We start from the raw sequence: 16,158 nt of genomic DNA on the forward strand, positions 1-16,158 counted from the left end.
AGCTGGACGCCGATCAATTAGTAATTGTCAAATTTTATCATTCTTCTCTACTATTTCGATAATTTTCTCACAATCTCTTTTCTCTGAAATTATGGGGATGATTCCTTTCAGATGAAATGTAATTATCTTGTCCAAGACAGTTTTTGCATTGTCTCTTTGAGTTCTATTGGCTACTTTGCCTTTTGTTGAACCCCCAGGTTATTGGAACATGTAACTTCTGATCCCCTGTGCATTGGTTGGCAGCCTCCTATATGAAATTTCTTCATTCATTGCTGTTATGCCCGCTCCTAGACCAAAGATCGCATTAAATTCAAGAATATTCCTTTCTTTTTTAACTCTTTTTACCATTTTGTTGTGCTTAGTCAAAAGACAACATCTAGACATGTTAGAAAGTCTGAAAAAAGTCAAAATATGAATGTGAAAATGGGATCTTATATTGTGTATGGAGTGTTTCTTGCCATAAATACCTCAATTATTAAAATCCATTGGCTATTCACTGAGAAATCCGGAGAGTTGGGGTGGGAAATTAAATACGTCTTCTCCTTGAATTACACGTACTCAAAACTGGTTTTTTAAGAAGGGCATATTAAATATGACGCACGTAGTTTGATATTTATCATCACACTCGTATTATGTCTCTCTTCATTTAGGACTGTCGTAGTTTCTATCAGAGAGCTTACAAATTCCTAGTTTCCGAGGTTCAGTGACCTGAATGGAATGAACATAACAAAAGTATGCCACTGCTCTCATAATTTATTAGCGCCTACAAACTTAACAAGCAAGATCTCTCATAATTTCATAGCGTCAACAAACTTCTTCATCTTATAAAAGCTCATTCCCTTTATCAATTTTTATATTTTTTTCATTATTCAATAGAAAAATGTTACACCTTTCTAAAAATATCCCTATTTATTAGAAGGGGCATCTTTGGCCCAAAACGTCGAAGATAATTTGCAGAAAAATAAAAGTTCTATTATTTATTAGTGACTACAAATTTCTTCATATCATAAAAACTGATTCCATGAATCACTTTTTAATGCATAGAAAAATATTCGTGTCCTTTAGGTAAAATTATTTTTATCCTGCCGCCAAGGGAATTTTTTTTGCAAAAGAAGGTACGATACACCCTAATAGGTATTGTATTTAAATTTAAGGATAAGTGATATGGCTCATTTTAAATAAAATCCATCAATTTAGGCATTTATTTTTTTAAGATGTAAGGAAAAAATTTCAAAAATCCAGAGCTGTTCACAAAAAAGTAATTTTTTGGAAAAAAAGTTCTAATTTAAATTTTTTTTTTTTTACATTTAAATATTAAATTTTTCGGAAACTTTTTTCAAAAATCCACAGTTATCCACAGAATTTTTAAAAAAGCCGTAGCTATTCACAAACAATTAATTTTTTGGAAAAAAATTTAAAAAATCCACAGTTCTCAAAAAATTTGAAAAATTTAATAAAATTTCAGATATTATATTTTCTAGTAAGAATAAAAATTTCTTTAATCTGGTGGGGCTACAACCATCTATGGACGCCTTTCCTTATGTTTACCTCAATGTATCCCCTTTCAAATAAAAGAGGCCAAAATAATACTCTTTTATTGTGAAACGTAATTTTGGCTACCTTAATTTAATTTACATTAAGGTAGAACAGAATAATTGGAAGATGGAAATTGAAGATAATTTGTAGAAGAATAGAAATGTAATTCACACACAATTTTTGAGAAAACTCATATTAGAATGCGTGACGGTTCACAAATGATAAACAGAGAGACACAGTTGCCTCTAGCCAAATGATGAAAAAATTAATAACATATTTTCTGCTTGAATTTTGGTTATTATTTTTGTTGTTTCTCGAAGTGAAGCAAAATATTATGGTTTACGTTTATATTTTGTCTTTTCTCCTTATCAATCTAATAGAGAAAATAATAATATGCTCAAAAGCTTTTTTCATCTATCATTAGAAAGCTAAGTTATTATTGTTATTGCAACTGTGATTGGATTTGTTTCTTGTGGTTTTTTGGGGGAGCAAATATCCCTCCCTGAAGGGGGGTGTATATGAGTAATTCTACCAAAAATATTGACGGGGAAGGGGTTTTTATTCAAATATGGTGTGTGGTAATTATTGATAGTAGTTCTAATTAGAAATGAAATCTGTAAATAATCCAACAAGAAATTTACATTTTGGGAAATTTTTGATTAGTTCAAAGAGCAATGAAATTATAACTCAGGTTTGATTTAAACACCTAATGTCTTTTCAATAGGCTAAACTGTAAAAGGATACAATTTTGTCGTCTCTGATCAGGTTCTATCCGGCGTGCAGTGGGGATGAAGAATGTGACAGAGGAAGAGCTCTTAGAACAAATTAAAAGTTACGAGGGCACTGCCATGATGTAACATAATCCCAGGGCAGCTATCTAAGATGATTGTTCAGTTATTGTAGCGTTTCAATAAGAACTCCAGTTTTTAAAGGACACACAAATTATCTATGACTCACCCTATAATTTAAAAAAAGGATCATAACATTAAATATTTGGAGGTTAATGGTTTTTGATTTTTTTTTAGATTTTAAAATCTAAACATACACCACGTGGAAATCTTTTCTTTTTTTGTTTGTTTTTAGTCTAGAGGGGATTTTAGGAGTCCCCATGTGGTTTATTAAAATCTTAACATCATTTACTTCATAGATTCATAGAACATACTCCTTTTAATAAGATAAAAATATTAGTTCTGATTTTTTTTTAGACTAAAAAATGGTTGATATTTCATAGGTCCGACAGATTTACACAATTTACCAGTCATTTGTAAATAGAGAAAGGATTTTTAAGAAAACACATTTTACAAAACTTCCCAAGTCTTCTAAAAATCATGAAGATTTCACTATAAAACTAAATTCATCACGTTGAAGAAATTTCAATGTATATCTAAGCAAACAATTATAGAATTATCTCTATAACGTCATACAAACTTATTTGATATGATGTACGTTTTTGAATTATGGATTTGAGGAGTTTGACAATTTTTTTGCTCAAAAACTATATACTATGCCATGCAAAATATATGATGGAAGAATATGCAAAATTCTCACTTCGTATTTGCTCTTTCAAAAAGTGCTAAAATTTTAGCATTTTTGTGGGAAAATGACATGTATAATTTAAATTCTAATCCAAGTCTAATTTTAAATGTGTTGCCATATGGAGAAAATCCTTCTTTTTTTAAATAAAAACCGGCAAAAACTGTTTGTTACCTTGAATTGAAAATAATGTCAACTGCTAATCAAAAACTCATTAAACCATGGCCATTTTTTGATGAAAATAACTCATACCAAAAGTTTTGGGCACAAGTTGCAATCTCTGTACAATTTATGTAAACAGGTTACATTTGTTGGACTTTTTTGTCTTAAAATACTTTATTTAATTAGTGCATTCGTCATCTTAATTACCAATTATTAATATATACTATCGTATCATTTTGAACAATGGAAATTACTTGTTGATTATGTATTTATGAGGAGTAATATAAATGTGGCCACGTGAACTTTATAATGTGCCATAATAAACTCTTATACCTTAGTCATTTGTATTATAATAGTAAAAAAAAAATCAACAATAGTATATCATTCATCCATGGAATATTCAATTATTGCGTGATTCTCATTCCAAGCTCTGTAAATCCTTCATATCATTTTATGGTTGCAACTTGTACAAAATTACAATTTGTATATAACAGAAAATATCATTAGTGATGCAAATTGTGTCTATTTTTGGAATATGTAATCTGAAGAATGAATGTTCGTTTCCTTAGCTGCTGTCATTATTATTTAACTCCTGAGTAGTGAACATCCTTTCCTACTACATTCAATTATATTCAAAACCTAATTTAACATTCGTATGTGTTAATAAATGACAGAGAGTAACCTTAACGATTTGTCGCAGAGTTATCAATTTAAATCCTTGTTAAACTTAGAGTAGAATTGGGAATTGATATTGGAGTAATTCTTGCCAATGTCTTTGTTTATTTTCTTATAGGCCTCCTCATTTGTTACACCTGATTGTAACGAATCTAAATAAACGTCAAGCTCCTCTTACCCAAAACATAGTTGTAATGGTAACCATTTTGATTTTCGGTTTCATTTTTTTGACATGCTAGTTATCATATCAAACATGACTTAAATTACAGTTGTCTCATTGATTTTAATTTCAAACGATCAATTTAGAAGAAAAAAATTAATAGCATTATTTAATTAGTATTCAGAATACTTAATTAGTCTTTCTATTTATAAAATAAATATATTCAATTGGGTAATGAATTAGAACTAATGTTAAGGTAGTCCTCCTCTCAGGGTGAATTCTCCATTCTGTGATATAAGTTATATACAAAAACAATCATAAACAGGTCTATATTCTTTTTAGAAGTTCGAGAAACCATCTCTTGCAGCAATTACGTCCCTAGTTTATCCTATATGGTAATATAATATTGTTTATATAATAATTAACTTGCACCTTTTTCAAACAAATATATGTGTATTGATCTAAGAGTCTTTTTGCAAAGAAAGTTTTTTCTTCCTACCATTATTTTAAAAAAAATTGCAAGGTCCTCTACTTCAATCCATATATGCTTTTGTACAAGTTACAAGTTTGTATAACTTGCTACTGAGACAAGTAAAAGTTTTAACGACTCATTAGTCATTACGCTTTATTTAATTATAATATATTTTGAGTCATTTTTAATTAACAGCGCCCATTTGATGTTATTTTTTTTTATTTTGACCTATTAAAATAGCGGATTTATTATGTGGGAGCGGTAGTAACGAACATTTTTTGAAGCAGAGTCAACGACAGACAAACTCTATTCTAATAATATAGAAAAATAACTCTTCACAAACAAATTACTCACTACTTTTCGTCAGTGCACTCACACGGAGTTACTGGTTAGATATATTTTTCCCTCCTTGCAAATGAAGGAAGAATGATAAGCAAAGGTGGAAACCCAGAGTGGAATGGGCATGATAAATAAACAGAACCCGAAAATGGACATGTTTTTGACGAGAGAAAGAATAATGCTCATGACGTTTCATTAGATCAGCTACAATCAGCTGTGCTTAGGGAGGAAAGGCAAAATGATATAGACAAGAAATTTAGCTAAAATTACTCCGATGTCGAATCACAATTCTACTCTGAGTCCAACAAGAACTCTGGAACAAATCTTCAGGGTTACGCTCCATCTTTTAAGAGTAAGGATTTTTGTTCCATTTTGTATTTTTTAAGTGATCCCATTTTAAAATTTTAAAATTCTATACTATTTGTGAATGGGTAGCTTTATTTTTTCGATCCTGGTATCTCTTTTCCAAGGAAGAAGCCCACTCTACTCCCTTATCATGTCTGGTAGTTTTCCTCCGTTGAATTATGCTCCCGTTGTATCTCGTGGAATTCGAAATCCGAATTCAAACATCTCTTTTGATGGATGATCAAGTTAGAAGAATCTTCCTTTGATTGCCTCGATCTTCCTTTTATGAGGTATGACTTCATGAAATTGGCATTGAAATCGGGGAAAAATAAGATGATAATATTTACTATTTGCTAGTACACTCCAATAAAAAATGGGATCACTACAAAATTGAACAAAAATCCTTGAGATTTGGAACACTAAATGGATTATGAGAGTTTAGAATCCTTTGTATAATGGCCAATAAATAACTAAAGTGCTGAGAGACGTCCTTGTCTAAAGCTTCTTTTCATAACATTGGCCCACTTACACAAAGATCGATCTAGATTGTGGATAATCCATTATAGAGCACGGCCCATAAAAGATTTATTTATTTATTTTTATTACGTAAGGACTCATTTAAAGACATTTCTTTTGGAGTATTTAATATAATGAGAAAGAAATTTTGTGATCATATAAATTATTTGTAGCGGTGAAAATTAGTTGTTATCATGAATTACTTTTAAAAAAAAAAAAACTGAAAATCATCAATGTAACACTGACAATTTGAGGAATGTTTTGGAGGAGATCAGCTACATTCAGTTGTTATGGGGAGGAAACCAATAAGGATGTATGCAAGATTTAATACGCAGTCGATCTCCAATTCTACTCTGCATCTGAATTTACTCTGAATACACTGAACTTACAATAATAATTCCGCAACAAATCCTCAGGGTTATGCTCCGTCTTCGATGAGCACACACGAATGTTCAATCAGGTTTTGAATCTATTTAGGAAAAAATGTTCACTACTTAGGAATTAATTAATAATGACAACTGCTATTCCTTCTGTATTCTATTACAAATTAACCGGCCAGCTAAAAAAACACACCGGACTTACATAATCATGATAACTGTTTCTGAAAATAAAATAAAAAACATTCTTCAAATTGGCAATAACAACCAAACTTACACCCCTAAATATGTTTCCTACCTTTTATTTATTAACATGACAGGCTGAGCTATAGCTGTTGATGCAAATTGTATGTATTTTGGGCATATACCAAAAACAAAAATCGATATGGTCACCCTAACAATTTCTTCAATAATTTCGTTCATTGTAAAAATCGTGGAGCATTAGTGAGAGTGATTGACTTGTACTGCTGCTGCAAGCAAACTGGTTCACAGATCGCGCTCCAACTTGGCATCATTAAGAAAGACATTGTTGACGAACTAGAAGAAAAAAAATCAATCCCTTCAGCACGGGCAATTTAAATTAACGATTCCCTGTACTTTTTTGACAGAATGTAAGTAATTGGAACGAAGATGGAGAATTGAGGATTGATTTCAGTCTACACTAACATATATACTACACATGTTCCGTATAAAGGGACTATATCCACGCTTTTAATAAAATATTAGAAAGCAGAGTTATGCTAGAATATTGAAAAAAATATGATTTTAATATATATGATATGTGTAAGTATGAATTCATAAGAAATAATATGCCTATAATAGTCTCGTAGTACTTAAAAAAATAGCAGTTGGTATGGCTAACTAATTTGGCTAGCATCTAAATGATTTTGGGTCTTTTTCTTTTTGTTTTTGGAGGGAAGGTTGCGTGATAAAAATAAAGGGATCTACGTGTTTTATTTACATAATATTGTGTAGATGGAATATTAAAAGGCTATAAATATAGCAAAAAAATACAGCAAACGGAAGTCAACACAAGAACTGAGACCGATTAGCAATATATTGAGGTATCCATTCCGGTCTCAGTTCAACTTTGTGGGTTCTTGAACTGCAATACCGATAAGGCCACCCCCTTGGTCGTGAGCTCAATTTTACTGTTACAGAATTTCCAAGTTTCTTAGAGGGTGGTTTGTTGGATGGATTAATTACAACTTTTACTCTTTACTCATCCTAATCGTTCTTACTCTCGTAAATACTTGTTATACGCCCTATCACTTATTGCTCCCTAATAAAATCGTCAGTCAAAAAATCACATACAGGGTGCGGACTTCAAATATTCCCGAGACTTATTTTTGTACACAAATAAGCATAACTTCTTCAATTTTTAGCTGATTTTATGGAAATAAAAAAAAAACAATTATTGCATTTTCATGTTAGGAACCCATTTATGACTGACTCCACCCTACTCCTGCACCTAGTGCAGGCTCTCTTCACCAAGTCCTTCTCCATACTGACCGCCTGCTCCCGTGATGAAGGAGATCAGGAAGGCATTTGTAGTGTGATAACATGCAACAGAATGACATGGACATAAGGGAGGTGTAATATTTAAATAGAAGAAAGGCAGTTGAAACTAAAAAGTTTTTGGGTAGTGGGGCTCAAGAATTGAAAGTGTTACTGATGGGTATTTTTTCACCCTAAATCCTAAACAAAAAAAGCGTTTTTTACCCCTTTGAATGTTTTTTTTTTCTAGTGTTGAATGAACACACACATACTACTTTTTATCATAAAGATATTGTAATTAAATCATCCCAATGCTTTTGGAATTTACCTTATAGAAGTAAATCCACTTTTGAATATGATAGATTAGTTATAGTATGTGTTCCATCAACATAAAAACAATCTTGAACAAAATCAAGAAATGTAAAAAGTCCCAATTAATTTTTTTTACTTCATATATATATATAGCCCAATATTTCATATGACTATTTGGGTCAATTAAGGTCTCTGTATTCAAATTCAGTGGATGAGTTAAGATGCCCAATAATTTTAACTCTGGTTTAAAACTTTTATTTGATTTAAAAGACTTATAGTTGCTCCGTTGCTCATTCGTTCATTGAGATAATCAATAATGTCTACTTTAATTGAATTTTGGAGCCCCCTCGATTGGTGAATAATAATAATTTGTTGATGGAAATTGATGATCATTTGTAGAATAATGTAAATACTATACCCACTTTATTTGGAGAATAGTCATTGTAGCTTGTTCTTGTGTTGATGGGCTACATATACACTTTAAATGCTCCCCAATATAACATATAACAGCTGATATTTTGATTGAATTGTTTCACACGAAAGACAAACATGGGTTGACAATTAATTACACAGGAAACAAATTAATTTCTATGTGTATTTCTGAATGTTTTCGTTATTAAAAATGTAAAAAACCTCAAAATATGAAATAAATTAAAACAAATATGCTCAAAATCCTAATTTTTCTCTTAGTCATTATCGTTCTGAGTCATTTTTACCCTCAAAACAATCACCAAATTAAAAGTAGGGTAAATAAAAAATATGTGAAACTATTATTTCATCATTATATAGAATTTTTAATGATTTTGTATCTTTTTCTGAACTCGATATATTTTAAAAGAAGATCTATTCTAGAAATATGTATCTCCAAGGATTTTGATTCCATTTTCTAGTGATCCCATTTTTGAAGGGAGTGTATTAGCAAATAGTCAATATTATCATCATATTTTTTCCTATTTAAAGACTAATTTAATTAAGTCTTGCCATGTTTAAACTTTTCGTACACAAAAATATCCCGTAGAGGTTGAGTAATTGGTTTTACAGATATACTGGAATTACTGAAACTCTCATTTATAGAGTTGTAAATCATATGACCAACCCGTATGTTGAAAAATAACATCAAAATTTATATGGTAAGCCTGACAATTTGCAGTATATTTACTGAATAACTGTAATTTGAAATAACAAAAAATGGGATATATCTGTTTAAAAAAATATATTGTTTGAATTCCCGATGTCAAATGGATATAAGGATTCCCTATTGCATATAATTATAATCAGTTATGTTTTTTGTATGTACTTTTCAAGTACTTTTGGTCTATATTATATATTCTCATTCCTGTTCCCTCTCAAAATGATTTATTTTTTGCAACGACCACCATTAAGTTGTATAAATATTGGTACAACCCCTCTCAGGAACTTTCCTTCCACAAAAAGCCCTCGCTAGAAAAACTAAACAAAACATAAATGCCATGACTTGATGATTAAAATGTTTCAGTACTTTTTTTTCTTCTTCTTTTTTTAAGGAGAGATCGTATTTTTTTTCTCCCTAATTTTTTTTTAAAATAATGTGTAGAGAAATAAAGGAGATTTTTCTTTCGAAAGTTTGAATATACTGACATTAACAGCAGCAGCAGAAAACATGGAGAAAAGAGGAAAACAAGAGCCTTCCGGTGTATTTTTTTTATAAAAAAAAAAGAACTGTGAGGGGGTCCCCCCTCTCTTAGTTTAAGACCGTAAGTGAAAGAGAAACCCAGGATTTAAAGGACTTCTAATGGAAAAAAAAAAAGGAGGGAATGCTTTCATTAGAAAGGCTCTCTGGTTTTCTATCTTTTAAAAAAATATAGTTTAAAAAAACTCGCCGTTTGAAGAGTAGCAATGTGAATAAAATAAATTAATACATGCAGGGTTAAATATACAAAGTGCATCATCATTATCCATTGAGTGACTGTTGACCCTCGTTGTTCAAATATGTGATACTTCACTACATTCAAAGGATGGCATCGGATAAATCCTCAAAAATTGAACTTGTTGAGCGGAGACGCTTATCCTTTCCACGTGTCGTTGTTCATGGAAGTAAACCGGATCCGGATGGGAAAAATTCGTCAAATAATCGTTTTCGTAGATCCGTTTTCTATCATCGAATGCAACGCTATGATCCGGATGAACTGGGTATGAATTGTCGTTCCTCTTTAGCTCCTTCAATTAAAATTGATGACTCCGCAAGGCTTCCAGTTGTCAAATCTTCCATTGAATCAGGTCTGAGGTTTTTAGTTTTATTTGATTTTAAGACTATTTTCTAAACATTTTTTCGTATATCTTTTAAATAATGTTGTTACAAGAATCACAAAAGCCCTCACGTTTATGAATGAATGTTTATAAATGTGTTAGAGCGAGGATTCTCAACCTTTTTTTTAGTGAGGAACCAATTTTAAAATATTTATTTAACCCAAGAGCCCCCTTACAAGTACAAAACATTAATTGCTTGACTGACATAGGGTCCGCAGGATTATATTTTGTAGGGGGCTTTGTTCTACGATTTATTTATTTTTTTAAACAAAATCCAAAGATTAAATTTTTTGAAAAAAAAATTTCAAAAATTAAATATAAGATTATATTGAAACAATTTCCAGATATAAATTTTTTTTTTTGGAAAAAATCCAAAGCTATTCTCAGAAAATTTAATTTTTTGGAAAAAAATTCAAAAATCATTAGCTAGATGGGAGATGGAGAATTGAGTATTGGTTACAGTTTACCCATCCATAGCAAATACACATTTTTTGTTCAGCTAAAAATATGTTGTCATAGTAAAGTAAATGGGAAACATTGGCTCAAGAAATAGGATAGTTATCATTTTATAAACTCCGGACAGGCTTAGTAGCAGACCCGGATCCATAGTCTAGAGCCAAGACCGATAAGCAATATATTGTAGTATCGGTTCGACTATTTTGGTTCCCGTTCTAGCGGTTCAAGAACTGGAACCGCTTGAATCGCTACACCGAAAAGGAACTTCCTGGGTAGCATCTATTGACTTTGATAATGGGATTGATGCGTCGCTGGATGCTCTGACAGGTGGTACACATGTAATTTGGACTCATTGAGTTCCAACACAGCCTGAGAGCTTCGATATTCTTTACCTTTGTCCGGTAGGACCTGAACTCGACATGCGGCCGGAAGGAAAATTGGAGCAAGTTGGCAATTTTGTAATGGGGACCATTTTTTTTTTTTTTGACCAGAAATGTTGGTGTCCAAAAAGGACACCTATGCTGTGTTGTGCAAGTGTACCATCTTATTGAAACTCGTTTCGATGCCAATACCGTCATTAATAACCTTCTTTACGTTGTAATCCTTCTGCCTACTTGCCTAAGTCATGTTTTGAATCCCTGTTGGTGTGTGTTTTGGGCGAAGTAGGAACGCAAGATTCTTTGTTCTGACCATTTTTTGATGAATTGTGTTAATTTTTTGGAGGAAGGTGTCAATATACAAGGCTTGTCGGCTGATGGAGGAAATATGATTTGAACTAAGTGTAAGTCCTCTTTAGACTATAAGTATATTCGAGGTTTGACATCGGATTCACCCCTATGTCCTTGTTATATGCAGAGTAGGGCTTGTGTTCATTTCATTCCAAAAAGTGTTGAAAATCATATCAGATAGGGAAAATCTCCCTAGTCTATACACTGAATAATTCGAAATTTTAATAAACTGTGATTTTTTCATTTTTTATTTCTCTTTAAATAATTTTTCAGTGAGGGATTTTAGAGGGATAATTATTTTATACGAAAAGAGCCACCATTTTTAACAACTAATCTTATATTAATATCGTGAAAGATTAGATGATTAAGTTATTAGCTATTTTGCCAAGGTCTTAAAAATATTGGTCTTTCCAAAATAAATCTGATTTTGAATAACAAAATTGAGACAAACCGTTTTTCAGTTTGCACTGCAAAAGGATATGGAAAAAATACCCCTTTCAATTTAAGCAATGGCTTGAAAAGTGTCTTGTGGACTCTGGTCCATAAAGAGAATTTCAAAAAATTGTAATAGTAATTTTTAAAGAGTCAATTTTGAACAAAATCCTTTGGAAGCCCGGGACTTTTAAGTCCATGTGTCTTGAGGCCCATGAACACATAACGAAACTGAGAACACTTATCCCAAAAATGGAGTTTGGACTACAATTGTATTTTCAATTTAACAATCTTACATTTATATATTTAAAATATTCAAATATTCGCCTTTTGGAAACGCATATAACTCAAAGACGACATTAGATATCATCCTTTCCGATAAACCAACAAAAAGATCTGTAAATTGTATTTCTATTAACCTTGATACCATCCATAGTAGTATCATTTGCAGTGTATAAAGAATAAATTATGTTTGTATATGGAATAAGACTAATACTATTTGTGTGTGGTTGCTTTTAGTACAAAAGTGTAATTAAATATTAATGCTCAACTTTTAAATAAAACCACAATTTCTCTCTAATAACTCCCCTTTATATTTTATTGACATTTTTTATTTGAAGTTATTATGAAAATAACGTAGAAAAAGTTACATTTTATCTAGTATCATCTCTCATTCAAATCCAATGATATCCTCCAAAAAGCCAAAAGTATACAAAGCAATCTACGAATCATTATTTCCATTGTTAATGGTTGTTCACCATGGTGATGAAGTACATAGTCAGTAGAAGTAGTTGTGAGTAGTGAAATGATAAATGAATTCTTGTATGACAGCCTTGTATTCGTAATATATATTTGTATACAGGGTGTCCACGATAAATTGGAACTACTTTAAACTTCATCCAGATCCATAATGTGGATATTCGGGGTTAAATCATACTAATATAAAAGGTTGCGTGAACAATACACTATAACTTCCGCCACAATTGTTTTGACAACAAACAATAGTCATCATGGAACAAGCAAGGAGAGACGCCATCCACGAATTGGCTCGCACGGGACACAAACCCTCTGCTATCTACAAGCTTCTTAACTACCCCAAGACCACGGTGTACCGGGTCTTCAATGCCTGGGAGGTTGAGGGGAAGGTCTGTTGCAAGGCCCACAACATGAGAAGTCACCAAATCCGCACTTCCCGCTTCCTCAAAGGCCTCCGGAAGTCCATCAAGGCTTCGGCGGTGACTTCCTTGTCAGGTTGGCCAAGAACCGTGGAGTGAGCAAGCAGCTGGTCTCCAAGGCTGTGAATGAGGACCTCGGGTACAGGTCATACCGAATGGCCAAACAACACATCCTCATGGCATCCATGAAGGCCACCAGGCTCACCAACGGTAAGCGTCTCCTCAATGACCTGAAGATTCATGAAGGAAGAATCATCTTCTTCTCCGATGAGAAGAACTGGACTGTCGACAGAAGCTACAGCGTCCAGAATGACAGGTGGCTTGCCAAGGAGAGAGAAGAGGTCCCTACGGTCTTCACCACAAAGTTCCCAGCCTCTGTGATAACCCTGGGTGTCATCTGCAGCACCGGTGAGGTGATGCCTCCTTTCTTCTTCAATCCCAAGGAAAGGGTTAACGCGATAAGGTACTGGGAAGTCATGGAGGAGTTCCTCCTCCCCTGGATAAATGATACGGCCGCTGGGAAGGGTTGTCATATTTACTATAGTTACTATAGATTTTTGAATTAATTTTCCAAAAAAATTTAATTTTCTCTGAATAGCTATGAATTTTTGAAAAAAAATTCCAAAAGTTTTAATTTTATAACTTTTTGTCCCAAATATTTTGTGAAAAGCTATGATTTTTTCTAATTTTTTCCGAACAAATTTAATTCTTATATTTTTTTACAAATAAATTCTAAAAGCCAGGCACTCCACAAAATTTTACCCTCCAGATGCTTCTAATTAGTGTGTGGATTTCACCAGTATTCCTTGACGAGATAATTATAATCGTCATTTTCTCTATATACATTATTTTTATTAAAACCTTAGCAATGGTTGCATAGCACCTCCCACAACAGACTGCTGACATAGAAACTGATTCTACCTGTTTTGAGACAATACAAATTGGTTGCAGAAAAACTATTTTCGTATTTTCCACCACTATTTTTTAACAAAGTTTATTTTGTTCATTATTGGTCACATTGGATCACAGAACAAAGCATTGAAAGGCGGGAGGGAATAATTTTTGGAAGTGTCAGTGGATTTTTGGAACTTATTACCAATAAATTTAATTTTCTGTGAATAACTGTCTTTTTAATAAAACATTCTTTTGCCTCTTTCTGGCCTTACAGTAGCCCATTCGGTCGACCCAATCAATTTTTCAATACATTTTCGATTATGTGAGCTTCAATAGCTGCAATGGCGACTCCAATTCTGTGTTTCCAATCATCAATCGTCTCTTGATGGTTGGCGTAACATTTATCCTTGACGATTCCCCACAAAAAATAGTCCAACGGGATCAAATCGCAGCTATGAGGTGGCCAGTTTACGTTGCTGTTTTAGCTTATGATACAATTGTCGAAGACAGTGCGCAAAATATCCACTGTAACGTTGGCTGTGTGGCTCGTAGCGCCATCCTGTTGGAACCAAATATCGTCGATGTCTTCTTTTTCCATTTCGGGAAACAACAAATCTTCCAACATGGCCCGATAGCGCTCACCATTCACCATAACGGCAGCTCCTTGCTCGTTTTCGAAGAAAAACGAGCCGATGATGCCACCAGCCCACATTGCACACCAAACAGTCGCTCGTTGAGTATACATTGGCTTTTCCAAAGTTTCGTCCGGATTTTCTGATCCCCAAATTCAGCAGTTTTGTTTATTGACATATCCGCCGAGGTAGAAATACGCCTTATCCGAAAATATGACTTTTCGGTAAAAATGTTCATCTTCGATCAAGCGGTCTTCAGCCCATTGGGCGAACCGAAAACGCATCGGATGGTCGTGTTGCTTCAGTTCCTGCACTAATTGAATTTTGTATGGCTTCAGGGCGATGTCTTTTGTCAAAATAAAATATAAATCTGAAATATTCAGCTGCCCCTCTTTTCTACTCTGAATAACTACAAAAACTCTTAATTCTCCTGAGGTAACGTACCTCATAGCAGTAATTATATTTATTCTTACATAACTTAGTACTCTACAATTATAAAGATATTCCTGTATATGCCAAGGTACAATGAAATTACAAACCTACTATGTCATAATAACTTAAGTGCTTGTAATAGGTAGTCAAAACTTTTTTGACATACGAGTATACATAATATAAAAAAAGTTAAATTAACATACTAAGAAATAAATATAAAATAAATCTATAGCGTTTATTTACTCACCAAATACGACATTGCTTAATTGTCAATGAGGTCAGAAGTACAGTGAGCTTATATCAAAAGTATGGGAGGCCACAAAGACCTGTCTCAAAAATGCTGCAATTTTTGTATAACCGTTTTGAACTGAGTGGGTACAATGAGCTGGAATTAATCAAGGGTGAAGCAAACTTCTTTGACGTGGAAATAATGTTTCAATCCTGAGGGCTTCACTTTTGTCTTTAATAATTATAAATACACTTTTAGATGAATTTCTATCCCATCAGGAATACGGAATACATGTGATTTTGTCCATTTGAAGCCACTGCGCTCCAAACAATAATTGACTCTGGTTTTGCGCTTTGTAGGCAAATATTTAGCATGAATCAATGCTTTTATTTGTCTTTGCCAAGACTATGTCATTTTGCTTGTTGAATTTCCGATTTATTATGAATAATTTTTCGTCACAATTAATCATGATGACATTCTTATCTAGTCTAACTTTTCTCTTTGTAATGTCATCCTCCGGCAAAAGATGAGGATACTTAATTTTGTAAGGTTTGAGCCCAATTTCATATTTAGCAATCTTGATCACAGTGGTTCCTGGGACAGCTTTTTTATGGATCTTCGTGGATCTTGAGCCGTACCGAACGTTTCTATACGTGTATGAGCATCGTACTGTACGGACTTATCCATCAAACTCCCTAGTAGGGTTGTAAGATTGGGCGATCTACATGTGCCCAAGTGTACTTATTAGGCTCAAACTAGTGAATGTTGTAGGTAAAAGTTGTAAAAAGTTTTAAAGATCGTTAATAGTGTCTCTGGATTTGGATTTACTAAAATCGGCATCACAAAGTTCTTCCAGCTAACATATGGTTTTTTCTATATCGGACTTAGATATTTAATGTTAAAAACCATAAAGATGTGGTGATTGTTTTTAATTTTTAGTAATCAACACTTTTTTTAAGTGCTTAATATA

At 32.8% G+C, this 16,158-nt stretch overlaps 1 protein-coding gene across 7 annotated transcripts in view; it reads left to right on the forward strand.

Moving 5' to 3' along the window:
• The window catches only part of LOC121130026 (solute carrier family 35 member F3), a 370,274-nt gene that overhangs the window by 277,869 nt on the left and 76,247 nt on the right, over nt 1-16,158 (forward strand). The window contains exon 1 of one of the 7 annotated variants that reach the window (XM_040725718.2): nt 9,648-10,180. The exons of 5 other annotated variants lie outside the window; for them this stretch is intronic. In XM_040725718.2, coding sequence (XP_040581652.1) covers nt 9,919-10,180 — 262 coding nt within the window. In that variant the 5' untranslated portion in view covers nt 9,648-9,918. Of the gene's footprint in view, nt 1-9,647; nt 10,181-16,158 lie in introns of those variants that run through there. One more of the 7 variants, XM_071893782.1, reaches the window with a different exon arrangement.

Source organism: Lepeophtheirus salmonis, chromosome Z, assembly GCF_016086655.4.
Source record: "Lepeophtheirus salmonis chromosome Z, UVic_Lsal_1.4, whole genome shotgun sequence".
Lineage (NCBI taxonomy): Eukaryota > Metazoa > Arthropoda > Copepoda > Siphonostomatoida > Caligidae > Lepeophtheirus > Lepeophtheirus salmonis.